This window comes from Colias croceus, chromosome 20 (genome assembly GCF_905220415.1).
Source record: "Colias croceus chromosome 20, ilColCroc2.1".
NCBI lineage: Eukaryota > Metazoa > Arthropoda > Insecta > Lepidoptera > Pieridae > Colias > Colias croceus.
The window spans coordinates 964,478-992,032 of record NC_059556.1 but is presented as its reverse complement, the minus strand read 5'-3'; the positions used below and the strand labels follow the sequence as shown (position 1 = coordinate 992,032).

Below are 27,555 nucleotides of genomic sequence, written 5' to 3'. Positions count from 1 at the left end.
TAATTCGGGAATTTCCCCAAAATAGGAGATGTTTTTGTCTACACTAATACATATTATAAAGAGGAAAACTTTGTTTGTTTGATTGTAATGAATAGGCTCAAAAACTAATGGACCGATTTTAAAAATTCTTTCGCCATTCGAAAGCTACATTATCCACGAGTAATATCTAATATCTATCTAATATATATTATAAAGGCGAAAGTTTGTATGGATGTATGGATGTTTGTTACTCTTTCACGTAAAAACTACTGAACCGATTACAATGAAATTTAGCACACATATAGAGGGTAACTTGGATTAACACATAGGATAGTTTTTATACCGGAAATCCCACGGGAACGGGAACTATGCGGGTTTTAGTTTGCAAACGCGGGCGAAGCCGCGGGCGGAAATCTAGTAGGCTATATATTATCACGCGACCAACAGGAGCGGAGCCAAGCGGGTGAAACCGCGCGGCACAGCTAGTCATCATATAAATAGAACGCGATTTTCGTTGTTTTTATTAACTTAGTTGCATCCGGTGTCGAATGTTGCATGCGAGCGCATATTTTCATAGATAAATTCAATAAAAACGGACCAAAGAAACAGATTTATAAACAAAAATGTGTCAGCAATTTTAAAAACAAAGCAAGGTGTTATAGAAGTAGTTGAAGTTATTGTTGAAGGAGGTTGTATAAATTTTAATCCTTCGAAAAGGATGTTAAAATATAACTTTAACATTTATTGTGAGAATGAATAAATAAAACGTGTTAAGAAAATCAGTATTTTTATTGGTATATCTGTCCTATGTAAGTCGGTATATTTCAGTATTTTTTTGAGGTGTCTCGGTATTTTTGTAAAATATAATCTGGTCACACTGTTTGACAGTTGGCAATTTGTCAAAGACCAAAGTATGATCGTTATATCGGGTATCTAAATAACTAGCAAATAGCAATAAAATAAAAGGGTAGTATCAACTAAAATTAACTATATATAAAGTGAAAAGATAAAATATAAAACTACAATTGAGTTTAGAATAAAAACTGACAATACTTAAAAATATAAAGCAGCAAAGTAATTGAGAGAAGAGATACACAGTGATAACTCATATGACAGGAAACTAAATTACTAATTCATTTATGGGCAAAACATACAATTGAAATAAACATGCATTACTTAACTTTGCCGAGCCTCTTGGGTCTAACATTTGACACCGGCTTTGAGTTATTGGCTTGTTGTGGCAAATTAGTGGAAGTTGAAGCTGAGCACGTCCCGGCAGTTGAAGGAATGGTTTCAAGTTCAGCCATCGTTGTGACCTTATGTCTTGAGCCGTCAGAAGCTTGAACAATGATATAACCATCTTTGGTCCAACAATTGGCTATACCGAAGCGGGTTCTTGCAGAAATAAAAACATCATGTCTTTCCTTCATAAGAAATTCCGACAGTGTGTATCCCGTACCCTTCAGAGCAGTCTTAGAAAACCAGATGGTATCTCTTAAAGAAACATCTTTAAATTTAATTATAATGGGCCTGGGCTTATCTGACTTTGCTGAACCCAAACGATGGCACCGGGAAATAGATTCCTTTTGAAATTGAGAAACTTTTAAGTGATCCGTCACCACTTTTGACACCAACTCTGCAGAATTCTCTTTTGAAGCTTCTGGTATTCCATGCAATAATAACATTTTCCTCCGACTTCTCATCTCCCATCTAATATACTGATTTGAGAGGAACTCAATCTGCGATTGCAAAGTATGCAGAGAAGATACAACAAAAGAGCGGAAGGTGTTGAACTCTGCTGCTAATTTTGAAGTGGGGCTAGTAGAAGCAGGTTGGGAATTATTGGTGTTATGAACATTGTGCAGGTCCCGCTGAAATTCAGCCATTTTTGCATTGAACAAGGCTGCCATGTCAGTCATAGATTGTTTGACAGATTCCATTGTGTGGTTTCAAAGTGAAGTAATAGTTTTAGTGTGTAATTGTTGGATATTTATATATGGAGATTTAACTGGTAGGTGAAGGCACAAAAATTAACACATATAGGTAAATTAATACTATGAGTTTGTATGAAAAATCAAATTTTAAATATAACAGCTTACGAAAAAACGTGTGTCTTTTTTGCTCCTACCCTCGAAAAAAAAAAAAAAAAAAAAAAAAAAAAAGAAAAAAAAAAAATTTTATATTGGTTTAGAAAAGTACTTTCCGTAAGAATGAAATTCCATCTTACTTTAGCGACCTACATCATCCTTATTTATGCATTTTTAAACGAGCACGATCACATTTTGAGAATTCGAATACAATTTAACTACAAGTGCCTAAATCTCAGATTGGATAGATTGGGTGAAGATGTTTTTTTTTTACTCTAATTGTGAATCTTATTGTTATTATTGAACGAAATTGTCAGCATAAAAATACGTAATGGTTTAACGTTGTTGTATCAAACCATAAAATAAAAAAAATTCAACAAAAGGCCACTATTATTACCTGTTTAATTAGATTTATTTACATAGTTATTGTAATTAGTTCTTATTAAACATGTCTGTTTAAAAACAAATGCAAGAAGAGAGTAAAGAGGAATTATTCTTATGGGACTTCTTTGTATTTTCTCTTGTTAAGTTTTGTATTTGTAATTTAATGTAAGATAGTTCGACTTGAAACACACTTGTAAAATTTGTAAAATGTGACACGGCTTTGTATATAAAAAAATATATGTACCTAATTAATTGAAGCTGCATTTATTTCATACATCCTTACGTAAAACATATTATCTATAATATAAAAATGAATCCCAAAATGTGTTGGTAAGCGCATAACTTTAGAACAGCTGAACCGATTTCTTTAATTATTTTTTTACTTTTATATACCTACTAGCGGTCCGCCCCGGCTTCGCCCGTGGTACCTACATGTTTAAACTATCCTATCTCTCAAGTTGGATCGAACTGCACATGGTGTGCGAATTTTATTATAATCGGTTAAGTGGTTTAAGAGTCCATTGAGGACAAACATTGTGACACGAGATTTATATACTGTTGGTGAAAAGAGTTTGTATAAACAAATGTGTATGTCAAATACCTATGTGTCATCTTATAATTTCTCTCTTCCGTCTTTACCCTTCGTACTACGCGCATCGTCTAATAAAGAATCTTAAGTTTATTTAACAATCTTTGCTTTTTCCTGCCCAAAACCCATCAGGTTATGGGCCCAGGACGTTATCTTTGCTCTGTATATAATTATTTTTGAGTTTTGGCAGAATAAAAGTAATTTTATAAATAAACTAAAACGCCCGTCCATACATGTAAAAATGGCGACATCGACATCGGTTTCGACTTTAGCTCCTGTGGAGAAGTTGAGCGGCATGGAAAACTACAGTAATTGGAAGTTCCAACTGAAAATGCTACTCATTCACGAGGACTTATGGGACGTCGTTTCGGAAGATAAAACTGAAGATGTCAAAGATGCGGCTTATATGAAGAGATCTCAGAAAGCTCTTGCTAAGATCTGTTTGTCAGTAAAGCCCTCGGTTTTTACGCATGTAAGGAACGCAGAGACGGCGCGGGATGCATGGATTAATTTGCAAAAGGCGTACGAAGACAAGGGGTTGTCAAGGAGACTGAGTTTGCTTCGTCTTTTGTTTGCAACAAAATTATGCGAATGTGAAAGCATGGAAGCTTACGTTGCGAAGATTAGCGACCTAAGTCAACAGCTGAACGATATTGGTTCACCTCTGGAAGACGATTTCGTTGCAGTTCTCTTACTGAGTGGCTTGTCTCAAGACTTTGATCCACTCATAATGGCACTTGAAAATTCTAATATCAAGTTGTCGAGTGAAGTGGTCAAAGCGAAGCTCATGCAGGAGAAGCATCGACGTGATGAAAAAGGTGACACGAGTTCAACAGCGTTGGTGGCGGCACGTAAGAAAATCAAATGCTTTAAGTGCAAGAAGCTTGGTCACTTCTCGAGGAACTGTAAATCTGTGAAACCAGTTAAGGCGGAGAGCTCAACAAACCAGTTACTATTGACAGCATTATCAGCTTGTGTGCAGAATGATATATGGTTAATAGACTCTGGTGCGAGTAGTCATATGTGTCATGACAAGAATATACTAAATAACTTTGTTCCTGGTTATGTGTCTGAAGTCAAGGTGGCTAACGGTGAAAAACTATTTACTGCTGGTCGTGGTGATGTAAAAGTAAATTTGAAATTAGGCATCAAAACAATCAGTGAAGTTTATCATGTACCGAACTTAGCTACAAACTTGTTGTCAGTCAGTGCGTTAACTAGGAAGGGTTTTAGAGTTATTTTTAATGAAAAATGTTGTAATATATTCTATGGTAAAAAGCTAGCAGCTACAGCTGTACATAAAAATGGTGTTTATCAATTAGAAACTGCAGAATCTGTTAGAGAGCGTGATCTGTGTGTGGTAGGATGTGGTGGCTGTTCTATGTTTTCAGGGAATAGTGTAGAATCTGCGACTACCAAGGTAAATACAGAAGCTCAAGATTTAATGCAGAAGAAAGCATCTGAGAGCTGTAAGAAAGAAACTGAGCTGAGTTTCCAGGCGGCTGCTAACTCTGTTACGCAGGAGACATGGCACAGGAGACTAGGACATCTCAATATGAGGAGTATGCATTTGTTAATGAAAGGTATGGCTAGTGGTATTACTTATGATAAATCACAGTTCAGTCAATGTGTAGCTTGTGTTAAGGGGAAGCTTAGCAAATTACCTTTTCCTAAGAAGGCACAAAGTAGGTCAAATGAACTGTTAGGTGTTGTACACAGTGATTTATGCGGGCCTATGCCAGTGAAATCTTTCGGTGGTGCTAGTTACTTCCTCACGTTTATTGATGATTGTAGTAGGAAAACATGGATTTATTTTCTGAAAAATAAGAGTGAAGTTTTCGATAACTTCAAACATTTCAAGGCAATGGTGGAGAACCAAACCAATAGAAAAATAAAATTTTTGAGGACGGATAATGGAGGCGAATATGTCAATTCTATATTCCAGGAATATTTGAAGGATAACGGCATCATTCACCAGACTACCATACCGCACTCACCTCAGCAGAACGGTGTTGCTGAGCGGGCCAACAGGACAATCGTCGAGAAGGCTCGTAGCATGTTACGAGACGCAGGCTTAGATGGGCAGTTCTGGGCAGAAGCGGTCAATACCGCTGTTTATTTGAAGAACCGGTCCCCTACAAAAGCAGTCTACGGTAGCACGCCAGAGGAAAAATGGACTAATGAGAAGGTGAATCTTAGCCATTTACGTATATTTGGTTGTGTGGTTTATGCCTTGACACAGAATCGTAAGAAATTAGATTCAAAATGTAAACCTTACATTTTTGTAGGATATTGTGAAAATAGTAAGGGTTATAGATTGATTGATCCAGAGAATCTCAGCAAAATTATTAAATCAAGGGATGTTGCTTTCTTTGAAAACAAATTCTATACAAAAAACACTGAAAAATGTGAAAATGGTGATTTTTTCATGATGATAAATAATTTACAGACTGAGAATTTAAACTCAAATGATTCTCATGTTGAAGTGGCACAGTCTGAAAATTCACTATCACCAGAAAAAGGGGAAGAAAATGAGATTGTAACTAATCCCAGAAGACAGTGTATTTTTGAGTTAGATGACTCTGACAGCAGTAGTTCTGTTGATCCTTCCGATGTCACTTACATTCCGATGGATACATCGGAATATGACAGTGCGTGTACTGCAATGCTGACCTGCATTGGAGATGAACCAGAGACAGTTCAAGAAGCTCTAGGAGGGGCTGAAGCTGTTCACTGGAAGAAAGCAATGGCTGATGAGTATCAATCATTTATTAAAAATAAATGTTAGACATTAACTGATCCACCTAAAGATCAAAAACCGATTAAGTGCAAGTGGGTTTTTAAGAAAAAGAAAGATCTTGATGGAAATCTAAAGCAGTATAAAGCCAGATTGGTAGCTAAAGGTTTTACACAGCGCTATGGAATTGATTACGAGGAAACTTTTTCTCCAGTGGTTCGATATTCCACTATTCGCATATTATTGGCTTTAGCAGCTGAAAAGCAGATGGATATCGATCATTTGGATGTAAGAACTGCTTTTCTAAATGGAGATTTGCAAGAAAAAGTTTTCATGGAACAACCGGAAGGTTATAAAGTAAAAGGCTGTGAGCATAAAGTATATAAATTGCATAAAGCAATTTATGGCCTAAAGCAAGCTTCGAAGTCTTGGTATGAAAAGATAAACCATGTGTTGGTTACAAAACTTTGTTTCAGAAGACTGTCTTCAGAGCCCTGCGTGTATTTTAAATCAAATGGTGAAGAATTAGTCATCATTGGGTTGTATGTGGACGATATATTATTATTTTCAACCAGAAATTCACAAATGAAAGTTGAAATAAAGAAGAAACTCATACAAGAATTCGAAATGAAGGATTTAGGGCCAGCCAGCCATATACTTGGTATGCGCATCACAAGAAACCAAGATAATATCTATCTTGATCAGTCTAGTTACATAAAGAATGTTTTAGACCGTTTTCATATGACTGACTGTAAGCCAGCTCAAACTCCAATGGAATCGGGATTGAAACTTGTAAAGGCTGATAAAAAGGAGGAGAATTTGGAATATAGAAATTTAATTGGTTGTTTAAATTATATTTCAGTTAGCTCCAGGCCAGACATCGCTCACGCGGTAAGCATGCTGAGCCAGTATAATGATTGTTATGATCAGCGTCATTGGAAGGCCGCGAAACGCGTGCTACGGTATTTAAAGGGTACTGTAAACTACAAACTTGTTTTTAGTAGAAGTGGTCTAGACATCAATGGGTATATTGATGCTGACTGGGCTTCGTGTGAGGTCGATCGTAGGTCGTACACTGGGTTTGTGTTTCAAATTGGGAACTGTTCTGTATCGTGGGAAAGTAGAAAACAGCGAACAGTCACTCTTTCTAGCACAGAAGCAGAATATATGGCTCTATCAGATTCTTGTAAAGAAGCGTTATTCATAAGAACTCTGTTGTATGAATTGTTAGGTAGGCATTGTTCTGTTACGATTTTTAATGATAACCAATCAGCACAAAAATTGTGTAAGAATCCTATGTATCATGCTCGTACGAAACATATAGATGTGCGGCATCATTTTATAAGAGAAGTTGTAAAAGATAATATTGTTAATTTGAATTATTTGTGTACTTCTGAAATGACTGCCGATATTTTAACAAAACCACTTACTAAAGAAAAGCATTATAAGTTTGTAACGTGTTTAGGTTTACAATAAATTTGTTAAATTCTTAAATTGTAAAAACTAAACTTGTTTAATGTTGTACAATAATTATGTACCTACACATTTGTTTAAGGGCCAGTGTTGGTGAAAAGAGTTTGTATAAACAAATGTGTATGTCAAATACCTATGTGTCATCTTATAATTTCTCTCTTCCGTCTTTACCCTTCGTACTACGCGCATCGTCTAATAAAGAATCTTAAGTTTATTTAACAATCTTTGCTTTTTCCTGCCCAAAACCCATCATATACAGTGGTGGACGTTTAATTAGAAACTCGTAACACGATGAAGTAGTCATCAAATTCATTTAACATTTATGTATTAACGTATTAGAGATTAAGTATTATTTCATATGTAATGTATGTTAAGTATTTTCCGAGTATTATTGAAAATTAATTTTTAGAAACTTTTAGATGGAATGTTTAAAAAACGGTGCAAATATTTGTAGAAGAAAAAAATATTGGCGGCATTTCAACAGGTTTTGACTTTGGAACACTCGAACCATGCTGTTTCTAATTTGTTGTCCAGACTGAAAATACTCGGAAATCAGACTTCACTTATAGTTGTTTAATTTTATTAATTTAAGCTAACGTTTGATTAAAATTAAGCAATTTCTTATAAAACTAGATAAACGGGTGTTCTATTACATATGAAATAATGCTTAATCTCTAATACGTTAATACACAAAAGTAAATAAATTTGATGACTACTTCATCCTGTTACGTGTTTCTAATTAAACGTCCACCACTGTATATTAAGACATATTGCGCTCTTAGAATCTTAGAGCATTAAATTATGCTCTAAGCATTATGGGCCCGTGTTCGTGTTCGTGTTCGTGTTCGTGTTCGTGTTTTTTAAAGTTTCACTTTAAAAAATTATTCATACATCTACGTCACGCTTACCTAAATTTTCATGATCTGTAAGTTGTGGAATGTTTATCAATAAATAAAATAAATTTAAACTATTTTTGCTATAACTTTTAATATCTATGTATAATTAGGTAATACATCTACATAAATCTTAGACATAAATACACTGAATAGTTAATACATCTATGGAATATTTGATTTTTGCAAACAGTCACTGGTTTTTACTACATACTTAATATAGGTATACTAATACTAATATTATAAAGCTGAAGAGTTTGTTTGTTTGTTTGAACGCGCTAATCTCAGGAACTACTGGTCTGATTTGAAAAATTATTTCGGTGTTAGATAGCCTATTTATCGAGGAAGGCTATATTATATCATCACACTAAGGGTCAACTCACACCAAAAGAGCGTCGAAGCGCGGCGAAGCGGAGCGCAGTTTCCGTGTCATATGAATTTTAACTTTATTTTCATTACTATAATACTCATTATCGCATGAGAAGCTCGAACGAGTCGCGCGGATGCCCGCGGCGCCGAGCGGACGGACCGTGCGACTGCGCGAGAAGTCGCGGGAATTCCAGAGAATGCTCGAGCATTCGCGAGCGGCCGCTGGCAATATCCCGCCCCTCGCGCCCGCTCCCCGCACGCGTCTGTGCGCGCGAGCATTCGAACTGCGCAAAGAGCGACCCGTGAATTCATCGCGGGAAGGCGCGCGGATTCCCGCGACTGCTCGAGAAGTCGCTGGAATGCTCGAGAAGTCGCGGGCATCCGCTACTCCGCGCTTCGCCGCTCTTTTGGTGTGAGTTGACCCTAAGACCAACAGGAGCGGAGCAATGCGAGTGAAACCGCGGGGAACACCTAGTTATAAATATAACGTAAGCACAGAAACAAATAACAATAATAGGTACTATAAAGTAAGTACCTGTTAAGATCCTATCTTAAAAAGTAGATGTAAAAATTACAAAAACAACATTTTCTATTACTTAGTAGTAAAATTATGCGTAACTTAATAATGCTGGTATAAAATTGTCAATAACAATCTCCATATTTCGATTTAAATACAAAAAATATTATATAAAAAATGTACTTAAATATTTGGTTACAAAATCACAGACACATACTTAACTACATTAATATATAAATAACAATTATTCCTCGTCACTTTGTGGCACACTATGTTTTTCTTTAAATCGTATATACCCTTTTGTTATAAAATTAACGGACACAGATATAAAGGCCAAGATGGCGCTGGTATATCCAACAAAGTACGGGAAGCGATCATTGAACACTTGACACCTTTCACCAGTCAGCCAGGCGCAGGATTTCACTGAAAAAAAAAAACAAGAAAACGTTAGTTGATAAATTGAACACATTAGTTTAAAATAAATCATGATTATAGTAGATTCAGTAAAATCGGGAAAATATAAGGCTGTGTTCATACAGCGGTTTTTTTACCGCGCGGATGTCGAAAGTAAATAATGATTATAGTAGATTCGGTAAAATCGGGGAAAATCTATAGCGGTTTTTAACGCGCGGATTTTTTCCCGCAATTCTGTAACACATTGAATCTTATGAACTTAAGGTATACTAATTAGATCTTAGATGATATTATGTATATTTTCTATACGCACTGACGATAAAAAAATTCGTGCGGAAAATTATTCTGTAATTTATTTGCAAAGTGAACGCAAAGCGATGCGAATTATTTCCGCCCGAATATTTTGTGTAGTAGTAAGTATGGCTAAGTATATATCCGCACTGCGGAAAAAAATCATGCGTTTCCTCAGTCGGCAACGAGCCAACGACACTATTTAGAAGGTCCATCTATGATTGTTGTGTTAATTTATTTTTTTTTATTGAGAAATCTATATATATCTCTATAGTATATATAAAAATGAATCGCAAAATGTGTTGGTAAGCGCATAACTCGAGAACGGCTGAACCGATTTCGATAATTCTTTTTTTATTATATTCCTTGAAGTACGAGGATGGTTCTTATGTAGAGAAAACGTAAACATGTAGCACGGGCGAAGCCGGTGTGGACCGCTAGTAGTATTTAAAACTCAAAGGTGACTGATATAGTGATCTATCAACGCACATCATACCACTAGACGAATCGGGCTGAAATTTGGCATGCATGTAGATGTTAGGACGGAGGCGACCCTAAGAAAGGATTTTTATCAATTCTACCCCCAAGGGGATAAAATAGGGGATGAAAATTTGTATCATCTTTATTTATCTTTTCCACGCAGGTGAAGCTGCGGGCAACAGCTAGTGTACCTATATATCTCCATAGAAAAACTCACGTGCAATAAAATAGTAGATATTATGCCCAAACACAAACGCCACTATAGCTATGACGGACCACATGACGCCCATCGCCACGGACTTGTCGCGCGGGTCCACGGACTTTAGTATCACCATGCCTTGTGATTGGAATGCTAGCACTGAAAATGTAAAAAAATAAAATTATTCTCTCTACTTAATATTATAAAGCTGAAGAGTTTTGTTTGTTTTGTGTAGTTTTTTTTTTGAACGCGCTAATCTCAGGAACTACTGGTCCGATTTGAATAATTATTTTTGTATAAGATAGCCCATTTATCGAGGAAGGCTTATAGGCTATCATTACGTTAAGACCAACAGGAGCGGAGCCACGCTGGTGAAACCGCGAAGAGCATCTAGTGTTTTGATAAAAAATCACTGTGTAATATAAATCATATTTATTTTCAAATACACACTTTATCAAAGGACTTACCAGAAACAGTAATAATAATGGTGTACACAGCGAGATGGAAGTTATATCCGTGCGAGCAGTTGTAGTCGCTGCAGGCGCCCGGCACTGCCCGCCCCAATACTGAGCAGCTACAGTTTGTGTACACCCTGTATTTATTAAATCAAATCAAATCAAATTTATTTAAATAATTTATATAAAAAATCCCACCAAAAACATTTTCATGTAAAATGTTGCCAAGACGAGCCCATATGACTCGCACTGTAAAAAAGTTATCAGATCTCAAGTAGAGCCAAGCTTCTAACACTACACGCCCTAACTCTACAAGGCCTAACTTCACAAACTCTACACCTTAGTCAAAATATGTAGCTTGGCCATTTCGCTACATTCACATCGGCGTAAGGTGAAAAATTAATTAATTCACTGTTCATTACTTTTGTGTTATACAATAGTTCTTGTAGTAACGAACGGCCAAGCCACATATTTTGACTAAGGTGTAGAGTTTGTGAAGTTAGGCCTTGTAGAGTTAGGGCGTGTAGTGTTAGAAGCTTGGCTCTACATGAGATCTGATAACTTTTTCACAGTGCGAGTCATATGGGCTCGTCTTGGCAACATTTTACATGAAAATGTTTTTGGTGGGATTTCATTTCTTTTTGTAAGTTGTTTGTAACAAAATTTTATATGTCGATTAAATTTTTATTTTTTTTAACAAGGAGTACCTACGCATATATAAGTATATCTAGCGGAACCAAGTTTTAGATTATTAGATTAGACCTCTCTAGCGTCATCAAAATTTAATTTAAAATTACAGGTCTCATACAAACTCCCATCCCCTAGTTTAAGGGGTTGGGGGATGAAAGTTACAAGTTTTATAATTTTTTTGTTGTTTGTGTGCTAATATAGATATGTGCTAATATTATAGTGCTATAAATACTAGCTTACATACAAAATACCAGCTTTCTAGGACATTAGGAAATACCTGAAGAATTTTGATGATCATCAGTGAGTCAGTGACGAAATTAGCGTTTTTTAGATATAAATAAAATCTGAAGTATAAAAGCTAATGTAATTAAAACTTAATATTTTCAATAAATCCGCTATTGGCAATATATCCCGAAAATTTTGTTGATCTAGCATAATCCAAACCCAAGTTATGAGGGTTCAAAAAAACGTCGAAGCGCTTCGAGAAAAGGTAGGTAGTGCCCGTGGGCTTCGCTTGTTCGCTTGGCTCGTCTTGGCGGGGGCACTACCGTGCCCCCAGATAAATAATTTATATAAATCAAATTTATTTAAATAATTAACCTCTATCGCTTGTACTTAAGTACACACACTCTTTTTTTCTGGTCTAAATTATTGGTCAAATTTCAATTTGTAACACAATGAGCGTGAGAGGCATGCACTTTTGGATTTTCCAAACTTTTTGAAGTATAATTTCTTTAGGCGCGTTGAGAGTAAAATTTCAAGGTCGCATCATGGCAATACAGTCACGTCGTGGAGAAAGGAGACGATTTTTGGTATCTTTCAATCTTGCAAAAGAAGTTTTACTTCTGACACGTGACCTCGGACACACGCTCTTTTTTAAGGAGAAATGGTGATTACGGACTAAATTATGTGCATATTTATAAGAAGCATTTTGTTGTAATAGTACGTAAAATTTTCAACTATGAATATACAGTGTCCCACTATTGGTATGCTAAGCGCGAAGGGACTTGTAGTTTTGCATACACTGATCACGTAAAAAATACTTAAACAACAAAATTACGTCAAAATTTTTTGCTAAATTTTTCCTGAAAATCAATGTTTTTTTCTCTAGCTACGCGCAGCCGGCATATACCGCTTCTTAATGTGAGCATTTTGTCTATGAAAACATAATCTTAATCGATAGCTCACGTGCTCGTGGCAAAGTGGGCGGGTTGCTTGTTAATTGTTATGGGTGTACACATAGAGTTTTAAGAATTCATCTATTTGAAAAAAAAATGCGTCTAGAATTTTATAAGTATTTTTTACGTACTCAGCGTATGCAAAACTATAACCTCCTTTGAGCTTAGTATACCAACAGTGGGACACCCTGTAGATATAAGTAGGTACTTTAATAGTTCTTACTGCAAATTAGCGATATTATCAGTTCCCACACATCCCGCCTCGCATGGTGACATGTATGTCGTCATTGTATCCACCACACACACGGGGGAAAACTCGCGCCATCTTGGAACGCAACTGAAAAAATAACAATAAATAATGAATAAAAATCTTTATTTCTGATTCCTTACAATAATTGCATAATAACAAATACGCCAATTAAAAGGAATTCCACTAATAAAATTCAATATCGTAGATTTATGAAATTGATATTATGTTCACTTGAACTTATAAGGGAATTTTCTTTTATCGACTGTATACTTTATAATATTAATATTGTTAGAAACAAATCCCCAACTGGCAACCCAAACCGAGGGGGTGGTTATAAATATAAGTTGAACAGCTGATTTGACACACTTGCATTTGGCTTTCGGACGTAACGGTCGTTTTTGTTGTGCTTAGTTGTGTTAATAATTATTTAGAGTCGATTATTATTTTATTGTTGAAAAATTTGACAGAATATAAAATCATTTTGTTAGAAATAAAACCATTCTTCCTTGAATTTAAAATCCCTAAGAATATTGTAATAAGTAATAACAAACATTTACACTATCGAGAGATGAAATAGATGAGCCAAATTGATAACTTTCTCCTAAATCTATATTGAAAATAATCAATTATTTTTATATCTTGCCTGTATCTTTACACTTACCCACAAGGCAAACTGCAAGTTGGATGTACATATCTATTACTATTCTCAAAGCCAGCAACCTGCCCTTTCTTGCATGGCGGGACCATCACAATAATGATATACATCACAGCTGCTATGATCGTCATTTTTATCACTTGCTTCAGACCTCGTTGTATTTCGTACTCTTTGCGTATGGGTTCGGAGTGTTTTACTCCTACGTACTGAAAGTTTTTTAATTTTTAGGTTACACTTACTACCCCAGCAGACATTGTTCTGTGCTACTCATTTTTCTTACAAAAATCTACTTTGGGCCTTAAAAAATATAAAAAGTTAGCCGAATTGGTTGAGCCGTTCTTGAGTCTTCTTAGCAACACATTTGGCGGTTCATTTTCTTAGATAACACTATATTTGCTGTTTCGAAAATGTAGGACCGTCAAAAAGTAGATATTAGTTAAGTATAGTAGGAAACATTCTAGCTATTCCGGGAACCGTTGTTCTGCCTTACTCATAAAAAAATAGACGACACAATATATGGATACTCGCAGTGCTCCGCTCCTGCCTTCCTCGATAAATGGGCTATCTAACACCGAAATAATTTTTCAAATCGGACAAGTAGTTCCCGAGATTAGCGCGTTTAAACAAACAAACACCTCTGCTTTACCGAATATAATATTCTAGAGTTTACGAATATTAAAAAAAGACTTGATGAAACTTACCACAACCGAAACGATAGCCAGGAAGTAACGGAAATATTCCGTGTGATTGTTCACGTTTGATGCTACGGGCAACACGTTGTAGTTTGTCTGGAATATAACATATTAAGTATTTATTTTATTTAGCGTAGAATTCGGATATCGCAGATCCATTTGCCTCTTTGACTAACCGGTTGGCTTGGTTGGCAGTGGCCCTGCCTTCCAAGACAGAGGTCGTGGGTTCAATTCCCACCCGGGGCAAATATTTGTGTGATGATGTTTGCTCTGTGTCTGGGTGTTAATTATCTATATAAGTATTTATTTAAAATTATATGTGTATGTTTATCAGCCATCTGGTTTCCATAACACAAGTGAAAGTTTAGTATGGGATCAGATCATCCAGAAAATTGTCCTGAAATATGGAAGATTGTTATATCATTCACACTGCACACACAATCGATGGGTAGAATGTATTAGCCCCATAATATTGTTATTAAAACATCTATAATTTGTAACTACATTCTTGCAAATAAATATAATTTGAATTTGAAAGAATCATCAAAATCGGTTCGCCCAATCGAAAGCTCGGAGGCAACAAAATCAAAAACATATTATTTAGAAAAATAAAAGGACGTGTGGCACTCGGGGACTGCCGCGGTTGCGCTATTGCATGCTATGCCTTCAAGCCACACCTCCGCCCGTCGGAGTGGAGAGCGTGAGGTTTTTTCGTTACGGAATTTCTCGATTTGGTCCCCGCGCTCAAGGCCCGTGATAGAAGCTATGCAATAGCTTAAAAAATAAAGGCAGACAGTGACAGAACCATGGTAACAAAATTGCATCGTTGTTATGAAAGCACGTTACTTTTTGGGAATGATTGTCATTATCATATTTATCCTAGATACCCTCCGATCGCCATCTAGTACAAAAACATACTAAAATTCGAAGCATTACCTTAGCAACTTCCTCTTCATGATAACCAAAACCCCAGAACGCGGCTGTTAAAAGTCCCATCGCCATCATCTGCGTCATGGCAACCAGATTGCAAAGCACCCGAGTCAGACTTTGAAAGAAACCTGTAAAATTACACCTATTTTACTTAAATCTCATGCTATGGCCAAGAAAACTAATTCCAAGACGTTAAAACTTAGAGTATAAAGCTTTATGATTATTTTCCTCGTACAAATGAATTTCAATAGGAAAACAAATATGTATATGAAATACAGATCCAATTAATAATGCTGTGTGTTGTGATGCATTATTGACTGTAAAACAATTAATCGCGTTATGACTTTTCTTCATTTCCAGAACTCGTCGCGGTCGAAAAGCATAATATAATTATAAACCACGACATGAATTTGGCAATGTTATCTCTATGATTATCAAAGCGCGTACAGTACGATTCAAACTTAATGGCGGCTCGGAACATCATACATTCCGATGCACAATACGCAATTTTGGGTACATTGTCAACTTTGTACCTGCACGCACTCGCAGATAACTTCCGAACTTGAATCGAACTGTAAGAGCCAGCGCGCACGAGCAACTTTGTCTCCGCAACTATTTTGTCTCTCCCATCAATTGTATGGGGAGCTGCGTCGCTACGTGCGCGCACTTTCATACTAGCCCATGGGTGGGAGAGACAAAATAGTTGCGGAGACAAAGTTGCTCGAGCGCGCTGGCTCTAAGTAAAAAAAAACGACGTGTGGCACTCGGGGACTGCCGCGGTAAAGCTATTGCATGTTATGCCTTCAAGCCACACCTCCGCCCGTCGGAGTGGGGAACGTGAGGTTTTTTCGTTACGGAATTTCTCGATTCGGTCCCCGCGCTCAAGGCCCGCGATAGAAGCTATGCAATAGCTTATTAGCCAAATAATTTTGTTAAAAAAACAGTAGAAACTAACCTCTATCGACCATAGATGGCACATTGACCCCCTCCGCTACTTTTGGGATGCCTTTTGGTACAGAAAAGTGTATCCGTAGTCCATTGACTACCGTACTTATTGTTATTATCAAAATTTTTAATAGCACCGTCTGTTCCACGATCAATGTCAACATTTTGTAACCGAACATGAGCGGTATGACTCTACTTATTACAAGGATACCTGGAAAGGAAATTTATTTAAGTAACTAGATTTCCGCCCGCGGCTTCGCCCGCGTTTGCAAAGGAAAACCCGCATAGTTCCCGTTCCCGTGGGATTTCCGGGATAAAAACTATCCTATGTGTTAATCCAAGTTACCCTCTATATGTGTGCTAAATTTCATTCTAATCGGTTCAGTAGTTTTTACGTGAAAGAGTAACAAACATCCATACATCCATACATCCATACTTGCAAACTTTCGCCTTTATAATATATATATTAGATATTAGATTTATTCGTTTACTAATTACTTTTAGAAATGCTTTTGAAATAGTATAATATTACATTAAAATTATGAGCCACTTTTGATGGAAAGTATTTTCAGTACAAGTTAAGATTACTAGCAGAACCACGCAACTGTCTGCTCTCAAAAATAACCTTTGGTAACATTATCTATTGCGGCTTCGCTCCAATCGGTCGACAGGTCCAATACAAAATAATTTTTCAATTCCAACCAGCAGTTCCGGAGCATATTCAAATAACCCAACAAACTTTTGTCTTCCGCGTTTTAATATTCTAAGTTTGTCTATTATTAGATATGTTGTATATTATATAACACTAGCTTTCAACCCGCGACATCGCCCGCGCAGTCAAGGAAAAACCCGCATAGTTCCCGTTCCCGTGGGATTTCCGGAATAAAACCTATCCTATGTCCCGGGGTAAAAGAAGTTAAGGCGTGATTGAGTAACAGACAGACAGGCAGCTGAGTTACTTTCGCATTTATAATATTAGTATGGATTGTAATGCTTTTTGCTGCTGGATCTGTATAATTGTATCTATTTGTTTTTTTTTTTTTCAATTCTGTAATCTAAACGTATGTTGTGTGCCTGATAAAGGTGTGCATTGCTACCTATTTGTAATATGTTATTGTACTCGATGTGATTCATTAAATGTAACACCTGTTGGATAAGTAAATAAATAAACACTTTATATTTCCAGCACCTTAGCACGGATAACAATTCATTTAACAGATTGACCTAAAAAACCTTACCAAAATGAACGCTAGTACGCTGCGGCGCATATTCATCACTATACGCGATATAGTGACTCCACGTGGCTGCTCTCGACAGGCAGAAGCCGATCGCCGCTACTATGGTAACGAGCAGTCTGACAGCTGTACGTGCTGACAGGCCTGTGTACGTTATTGTGGGATTCCGTACAAATCTGTTGCAGAATTCTGGAAGATTAATTTAATTGTAAGGAAAACATTTTTTTTTTTTGTTGTAGGTAAGGTCAGGGAAGTTTTTGTTAAATGGAATCTTGCAATCAAGGAGAAGATGTGAAAATGATAAGTTGTTTACAAGAAATAGCAGAAATCAAATAACAGTAAAATTTTATTTACTTAACAGTTAAAATAGTATCCGAGTTTTTTGTTATTATCTTAATTTCAAAAGACACATAGCACCCATAAGTATTTAAAACTGCGTAAAAAGATTCAAAAAACATTGAAGAAAATACAATATCTCGATAGAACACCAAAACACTAACAATATTAAAATACATAATTATGATATTACCTGACTCCTCGATACTGTCAGGTCTGGGTAACACGAACCACACAAACGAAGTCAGAATCAACGCAAGCGACCACGCGAGTAACATCTTCTTGCGTGTTCTATAGCCAAACCAGGATACGATTGGAGCTAATATTGCTTCGACCATCGCCACTAGAGTGATAAGTAAATCTGTAAGAAGAAACTCAAAATTCAAAATTTCTGAAATTCAGTGCGGCACCAGGTGCATTCGACCCTATATTTTAAAATGGCTATAGAGAAGAAAGTCTGTAAATGTAGAAATTCCCCTTAGAAGGTGAAAAGATAGAGTTAGGTTGCTACGTCTATCGCTACAAAACTAATGTGCAAGTCGGTAAATTAAAAATCTCCCGTTTAAATCAAACTGAGCTAAATAATATGCTTATGGAGTAATGATTCCCAAAAGTTTTTGTGGAACAAATGACTAATTAGTATGGAATATTCTCTTTAACTTCTATTTTCAGTTGGAATCTAAGTGTGCACGAAATAAGCCTTTTTACCAAAAATAAAAAAGGCTACTTACATTATAAAATAACACAGATTTTTTTCATTTCATTTCAGATTTCTTAATTATTTCTTAAGTAGTGTAACCTTCACGATTATACTTACAAGGCATATAAGACGGTAAAGCTCCCACCCTGACATCTTGTGTAATAATTCTATAGGCTGCTACTTCAGCTATGGTGATGGTCAGCAGGTTGCCGAACACTGGATCTCTAATCTGGCTTGCATTTAGCTCTGTTTTCTCCCATGACTTCACTTTTGTTACCACTGCAATACAGACAATTTTGAGCTTTATGAATCAGACCAGAAAGGTTAAATTTGTCATGTGTTGTAGGTACCTCAACACATACTAATTTGAATTTTTTAACCGAAAGTTATTTAGGCGCGTTGAGAGTTAAGTTTCAAAGTCTTGCCAAAGAAGTTTCACTTCTGACACGTGTGCTCGAAAAACACGCCCTTAACCTCAGTTGTTAGCATTTAACGCTGGGTTGGCTGCCACACACGCTACACCTGGCAGATCCAACTGGAAAGGTATTCTTGCACAGGTAGTAGTAGACCTGTTTGTAAATAGACCTGTGCAATGTGCATTTTGTACCCACCTATAATCGGTTGACATACGCAGGTATACCTGTTCAGTAATCCCGTACGGTTGACCGTACCGTGTATAGCTATTGACCTACGTAGGTATACCTGTACGGTTGACCGTAGCGTGTATAGCTATTGGCCTTCGCAGGTATTACCTGTATGTTGACCGTAGCGTGTATAACTTGCGTTAGCCGACGATAAGTTTAGTAATGGATATCGATTACTTTATCAAGATAATCAGGAGATCGATTTTGGTTATGTGCAATTTATTGTAAAATTAACTAGTAAAAAGGTATAAAAACAAAACTGGAATAAACTTTTAAACTTACCTGTTCCCCACACACTCCTTAAACGGTCCATGACGATTTTATTACAATTTAACTAATAGCAGAATTTTAAAATTATTTCATTTATAGGTTTGGCCGTTGTTCATGTTGCAGGTATCTGTAAAAAAGTAGTCACGATTAGGAGTAATATAAAAATGGTACACGTTTGAATCCGTTTTCATGATTATTTACTTCTTTTGTTCGTCTAAAACATGTTAAATTAAAGATAGTGAATACTACGTTAAAGAAAAACATTGTATAAAAACGTATTAAGCAATTAAACCGTTTTAATACGCGATTTATTAGATGATTATCCTAATCCTGCTATTGACATTTGACCATGCTTTCTGTTACTACTCATATAGGTGCATATTAATTGTAGCAGTACCTTTAATAATTATATCATCAAAGCAGTCGACATATTGTAACTATTTTCAAATTCAAATGATTGAGGTGAATGTGTGTTGTCATGCCAGACCATGGTCTCAAAGGTCTATTTTATCTTGTAATATTTATCAATAGATATACACCTCTGCAAGAAGTGAGGGCAGTGAAGATTATATATGTATTTTTTAATATTCCTGTCATGATGAATGTGCATTTAATTTTTTTTTTAATGTTTGTTTTCACTCTTTGTTAAATACGTGTGTGTGAAAAAAATGAATTATTTCGAAATTTTGAGTCGACTTAAGAGGTGATAATTGAACCACAAAACATAATATAATCTTCCAAGTTTCAAGTATTTCCCTTGGTCACGGCATCACGCGTGAACGGGTGGACCGATTTCGATAACTCTTTTTTTATAACATTCCTTGAAGAACGAGGATGGTCCTTATGGATAGAAAACTGACGGGGCGGACAGCTAGGCACCTATTTAAGATATGACATTACTTCTACCCTGTATAGTCAATTCATATAATAAGTATCTATACATATAATAAAATCGTAGGAAAGTCAAAACTGTACATTGAATATTTTTTTAAAAGAATACATAATCCATGATCTATAATCGATATAGAAGCCAAAAACATAGTTTTTAGAATTTTTGTCTGTTTGTCTGTTTGTCGGTTTGTCTGTTTGTCTGTTTGTCTGTATATTTGTCCGAGCTAATCTCGAAAAGTACCGCATAGATTGACTTCAAATTTTGCATGAATATTACTAACAGGTCGGGTGAGGCTTTTATATACACATTATCATGCTATCACCTCCGGGGGAGGAGCTGTGAACCTTTATTTTTCTAACGTATTCCGTGTATTACACAGCGTACAATCTAAAGACTCATATTTAAATGTTGTTTTTGGGTAAGCCACGCTATTATCTAGCTTTACACTATAAAAACTACGTCATTTACGTAATTTTGGCAGAGAAACAGTTTAATGAATCTTAGTAGTATAAAGACAAATTTGAAACAGCGCCATCTATGAGACTTCATTAAAATCAAATCAATTTACATGTTTAACGCTTCTTGCAAATTTATAATTAAAAATTAAATAATATGATATTGGTGGGGTTTTTAATTGTACTTATTTATTTAACTTTTTAACCCATGTCTTCCCAGAGTCCACTTGATGTCAAACAAGACACTATTAACAGTTAATTGTGACATTTTAAAAATCCTTCTTGAGTTCCCACAAAAGGTAAGTTGTAGCTTTTATATTTATTCTTTATTAATTAATTATATAGTTAGACTCATGTTTATAATTAGAATTGAAGTTACGACAAAATAAGAAAATGATGAAATTTTATTTTTATGTATAACTTTTACAAGACTATATTAAACGCCCAAAGAAGGTCACTTTAGTTCTTGATAGAATTTTATTTGTTAGTAGCTTTTTAATAAAATTAGGTAAAGTAATCTTTTCATTTTTTTTTTATTTACAGATTCAATGTTCATAAAAATTAACGATTTGCATGAGGATGTAGTAGAAATAAGTATCCTGGCGCGTGGTCAATTGTTGACTAAAGTTAATTTCCAACGTATGGTACAATCATTGGAAGAATCTTGGGTAATTTTAGAGGATATTTTTCGGGAATGAGAAAAGGGGCAGCCAACCACGTATCAGCGTGCGTGCGTGAGAATCTACCTACGTTTGAGTACCAAAAAAAATGTTATTTTGAAACGTAAATATTGCACTCACAACTACTGTACAAGTATGATTTTTAATCGTGCTTTACTGTCATCTGATTGTTTTATTATCGTTATGGCTATCGCGGTACAGATCGTACTGGGATCAGAGTACATATTATTTATCAATTGGTGTGGTAATATACGTACCACACCAAGTAAAATATTTACAATCATACCAAATGGATTAACACGGTATGTACATAAGGCGGTCTTATCGCTTACTAGCGATCTCTTCCAGACTGCCCAAGGTAAGAGATAAAGAATTATACTCATGATCCAGCAATTTTCAACCGAAAAAGAAGTTTTTCTGTAATTGGTAGTTGTTTCATTTATTTATTTTAAATACCTAATTTTACTTTTATATTTGCCCATTTGTATTACATTCAGCTTCCATAAAACTTATAAAAATTTTATGTTTATTTCAGCTGTCTAATATAAATACTCTTTTTTAGATATAAATAACAAAAACAACTTTTTTTATTAAAATTTAGTACCTTGGGAAGATATTATCTATGTGTTAATAGAACAATACATAAAGGAAATTATGTTACGATTTTATACAATGAAAATATGTAAAAAAATATTAGCAGGTGTAATTATTAAATTGATCCCGAATCCAAAACTGTAGTTAATTTTTTTGTCATTTAGTGTTTAATTCATGTCAATTGGTTCATTAATAAAAAAAATTATGATCATTTAAATAATCACGGCGAACATTTGCTAAGGCATTCATGTACAAGGTGTAATCGTTCAGTGTGCACAGGCGATTTTTTTTTGTAAGTATTACAGATAACAAAAAACTTTAAACTGATATCGAAAGTACTTAACCTAATAATGGCCGTAATCATTTTTTTAAATAAATCGAGAAATATCAAAAAAAAAATATCTTTAAACCCTCCCATACTTTAAGTACATAATATGAAATATGAATATCCCATATACATTTAATATGAAAGATTTTAGCTGTCTTTTTCTTTTTTTGGTTGTCTGCTTTAATTACTTCGCAAATTTGAAGTGGCATTTTCCACGCTTTTTCCGGACATTTTCACGCATTTTCCGGATATTTTCCAGATATTTTCCAGGCATTTCCCAGGCATTTTCCTGACATTTCCCTGACATTTTCCGGAGATTATCAAGGCATTTTCCACGCTTTTCCGGACATTTTCACGCGTTTTCCAGGCATTTTCCAGACATTTTCCTGACATTTGCCTGACATTTTCCGGGAATTTTCCAGGCATTTTCCACGCCTTTTCCGGACATTTTCACGCATTTTTTGAATATTTTCCGGGCATTTTCTGGACATCTCTCAGGCATTTTCCGGGGATTTTCCAGGCATTTTCCACGCTTTTTCCGGATATTTTCCAGACATTTCCCTGGAATTTTCCGGAGATTTTTCAGGCATTTTCCACGCTTTTCCCGAACATTTTCACGCATTTTCCGGATATTTTCCGGGTATTTCCCGGACATTTTCACACATTTTCCGGGGGATTTTCCAGATATTTTACAGGCATTTTCCGGATATCCCCGGAAAATGCCCCGGATTTCCGGAAAGTACGTAAGTTTTTTAGCTTAGATTAGTAATAAATTCTATTAACAATTCTATGAATTGTTTATGGTAGTACGTGTTTACTAAATAATTGTATGTAAAGTAGTAACTACTATGCAGTCGCTATTCCACGCGGACGAAGTCGCGGGCACAGCTAGTAATATTATAAATGCGAAAGTAACTCTGTCTGTCTGTCTGTCTGTTACTCAATCATGCCTAAACTACTGAACCAATTTTCATGAAATTTGGTAGGGAGATATTTTAATACCCGAGAAAGGACATAGGCTACTTTTTATCCCGGGAAAATGACGCAATCCCGGAAATCCCACGGGAACGGGAACTATGCGGGTTTTTCTTTGACTGCGCGGGCGAAGCCGCGGGCGGAAACCTAGTCTGTTGATAACATATCAAACGTATTATAGCGCTATGAAATCGATATAAATAAATATGTGTAGGCACATAAAAGTTTAGATTATTTTGATAAGATAGCAATCAATACAATCGCGCGTTTTTCTTTAAAAATTAAAATACTTTTGGTAGATTATCATTTTAAATTGCCTAACACGATAAGTTTGTAACATAAATGAATGAGAATAGCGCCCGCCAAACTTCTTGGCCTCAAAGTAACGATAGATAATTAATCTACCTCTACGCTGCGCGCTGTATGAAATAATATTGTTAAACTAGTGGTCCGCCCCGGCTTCGCCCGTGGTACCTACATGTTTAAACTATCCTATCTCGAAGGATCCTATCCTATCTATCTCCTATCCTATCCTATCTCAAGTTGGATCGAACTGCACACTGGTGTGCGAATTTTATTATAATCTGTTTAGTGGTTTAGGAGTCCATTGAGGACAAACATTGTGACACGAGATTTATATATATTAAGATTATTATAAGTACAAATGTTGCTGAGATTGCTGAAACCCTTCTCAGGAACTCCTGGTTCGAGGTGGTTAATATTTTTGTGCTGGATAGTCCATTCATCGATTACCTAATTCAAATTATCTAAAGTTATTCTTAATCAATACAGTTAACAAAAAATCTAAATAAAAAAAAATATCTTTCAGTTAAAATTACAGATTATTTTAAATAGGCTATCAGCGACTTTATCAGTAGCTAAGTGACGAAACTGGCTTGACCTTTTCTAATTCTTCGATATGCTTTTCTATAGTAAAATTTTTAAATTATGCTTTATTCAATTAACAGTATTTATAATTACTATAAAACTTATCATCAAATTAAATAAGATATTTTTATAACATAAAATAAAAACAAAAATGTTTAATTCTTCTTTTGTCAAGATAGAAAACAATGGCATAATCAATTTTCAGTAGGTATTTAGTATTATTTACTAAGTATTTACTAGACACATAGGTAAATAATATGTAGGTACAATTGGGAATGACGTCATTGATCAATATTTACGAGGAAACTCAATGATCTTACAATAATGATATTGTTAATTGTATCAACAAAAAAAGGCTGTCATATTGTAAATTTTCTCCGTCAATAAAAATATGTTTTATTGTACAAAATTATATCGTTTTGATACCTTACTTTTTATAAGTAATATATCTATACTGTATAGAGCAGAGTTTTTCTTTCTTCGGACGAATAAATTATTTGGAAAACTGCCAATTTATTTACAAACTTCTAGAAGACAAATCTAATAATAATTATAGCAGTATGGTAAATGGTAAATATTGTGTGGTGTTTTCTTATTCAACCTTTACGGTTCTATGTTTTATGTCTATGTATGTGTGTATGTTGTGCTGTCCCTTTTTTTTTAAATCTTTTTTTATTTGAGGATTTTTGTCCTAAAGGACGATGACAATCCCATCGTACCTTATACATTGTGCTGTCCCTGATAAATAAATGTTTCTTTCTTTCTTCTTTCTTTCTTAAATATAATATGACAAGCAGAGGTCTAATTTAACAAAAAAAATGAGTTTGAGTTAACAAAATCACCCTACAGAGGTCGTCCCAGAAAAAGGTTTGGAATTGGAATCTAAAGTTACAGTCGGGTAAAAATGCTTGAAATGTACCTACAACTTAATTAATCTAAATACATCTCGTACTTTTCGTGCCAAAATAATTTAGCGGTTTACCACTCACCACACTTTGTAAACTACAAACACACGTGTTTTCGCGTTTATCACTTGTTGTATACTACAAAAATTTGAATATCTCGTTGGTATAGTCGTTTCTATAGATACGCTATCTATAGGTGTGCCCGAGTTTCCTTTCTTTTACATCACAAATTTTTGGATATCGCCCGTTCTACGAACCTAATCTTATTGATAAAACACACACAATTAAGTACTTGGTATTTTTGTTTATGCAGGACGTAATAAAATTTATCTAAATCCAAGCTAAGAATAGATGTGATCATCATCCTCGTCATCATCACTACATAGTAAAAAACAAAGTCGCTTTCTCTGTCCCTATTTCCCTTTGTATGTTTAAATCTTTAAAACTACGCAACGGATTTTGATGCGGTTTTTAGGGTTTTTTTAAAAGATAGATTCCATTTATATTTTCATAACTCAGCTCCTATATTCCTGAGATTACCTTAGAGATAATCTTAGCTTTAAATTAAATTAACACAACTGACTGGCCGGTTGGCTTGGTTGATAGTGGCCCTGCCTTCCAAGCCAGAGGTTGTGGGTTCGATCCCCACCCGGGGCAAATATTTGTGTGATGAACATAGATGTTTGCTCTGTGTCTGGGTGTTAATTATCTATATAAGTATTTATTTAAAATTATTTATGTATGTTTATCAGCCATTTGGTTTCCATAACACAAGCGAAAGCTTAGTATGGGATCAAATCGTGCCGTGTGTGAAAATTGTCCCGAAATATTTATTATATTATATTATTTCCATATAATTTGCTGCATTCTTCGCGTTTGTTCATCCTGATGCTTTCTTTCGTTGGTATATTACTTAGGTACTGTAAACTGTACCTATACGTAGATAGGATGCCATAAGTTCTTTAGACCTCAGCATAGAGCCTGAATCTTTGAACGTTTAGCGAATACCATAGAATTTCCTGTAACATGAATTATATGATTCATAAATTTTTAAAATTATACGAATTTACGTGATTCGTTCTAAATGAATCGCACAAAATTCTAATAAATGTTACATATTATAGTGATTCCTGTGTTCATTGAAACACGTAGCGATAAAAAATAATCAAATAAACCAAAATACAGACTCATTAGATCGCAGCTATATTTAGAAAGGAATTGTTAAAATGATTCTAATAATAATCACTATCACAATATAAACGATAAGAATATGTATAAATGCGGATTTCTTGAGACATTTATTTATTTATTATAATTCATTATTGACTTGGACAACGCGATTATAAACAATAATTATTTATTTAAGTAGGTAACTAGTAGGTATGTATGTTGTATTTTAAGTAAATAATATCTAAAACTTCATTAGACTAACTAGTACAATCATAGTTATTATCAAGAGCTATTTATTGACTTTATGTAAAGACATTTTTTATTTGACAAAACAGTTTAAAAACTATTGTAGAGAAAATGAGTCTTATGTACAGTTATTGCTTCTATATCCTAAAAAGTAATGAGTGTTACCGTAATCATACGATCGCAAATGTATAGCTTACTACAGATTAACATAATATTACATGTACCTACAATTTCTGCAAGCCAACGAGAACGGACCGATTTGATATAATATTATTCATGGGTCAATCTGTTTTTAAGGGCGGTAAAATTACTTTTTTTTTTCACAAGCTGATGAAGAATCCAGCGCCCTACATCCAGATGACTTTAATCTAAATACTTATAACTTAGGTACTTACTCTAAATATAGGTACGGTCTACTAAAACTAGAATTTGTATTTTGTTTAACTACAATAACTAATAAATTATATGCTTTTCAGCATATAAACTTATAGGTAATTGAATTAAGTAGTTAATAAAAAAAGCGATATCGGAATCGAATCGGAATATTTTTTAATAGTTAAATATAAAAACTATTATATTATACTATTTACTTTATTATCTAATGTATTGAACCCTTTATCTAAGCTAACTAGGTTATCTTTTTACCGTTCATTGCTAAACAAAAAATCATATCAATAACACTTTATTCTTTGTTGTCAACTAAGTACTTTTTAAATATTTGTTTCATTGACAGTTAAACTTTTTTATAAGTACGGCGTACGATTAGCGCGTGATTTGTTTTTCAAATTACTTACTAGATTAACTTGCCGTTTATCTCCATTTTTCTCAATATACCGTTTTTCTCCAGCATCAAGCTATGAAAGGAAAATGCGGTTTTCCATACTACATTCAGTGTTTCAATCACAGTTTCAATAGTTTTAATAATATTCTGATTACATTTTAATGCAAGTCCATTAATTTCGTTTACAATACAGCATCTCAGTGAAATTTGAAATTAACAACTCTGTGGACTATTACAATTAATTTTTGA

The 27,555-nt window shown here is 34.9% G+C and overlaps 1 protein-coding gene across 1 annotated transcript; it reads right to left on the bottom strand.

Annotated features, from left to right (window-relative positions):
* Window positions 1-9,272: 9,272 nt before the first annotated feature.
* On the bottom strand, window positions 9,273-27,404 carry LOC123701011 (solute carrier organic anion transporter family member 1C1-like). Its single transcript, XM_045648419.1, has 13 exons — window positions 27,320-27,404; window positions 19,405-19,519; window positions 18,596-18,757; window positions 17,972-18,139; window positions 17,446-17,631; window positions 16,218-16,418; window positions 15,269-15,390; window positions 14,342-14,428; window positions 13,647-13,846; window positions 12,959-13,072; window positions 10,880-11,004; window positions 10,431-10,571; window positions 9,273-9,451 (listed from the first exon to the last, which is right to left on the bottom strand). The coding sequence occupies exons 2-13, from the start codon at window positions 19,433-19,435 to the stop codon at window positions 9,273-9,275; spliced, it is 1,716 nt and encodes a 571-aa protein (XP_045504375.1). The 5' UTR covers window positions 19,436-19,519; window positions 27,320-27,404.
* Between the last annotated feature and the right edge of the window lie 151 nt (window positions 27,405-27,555).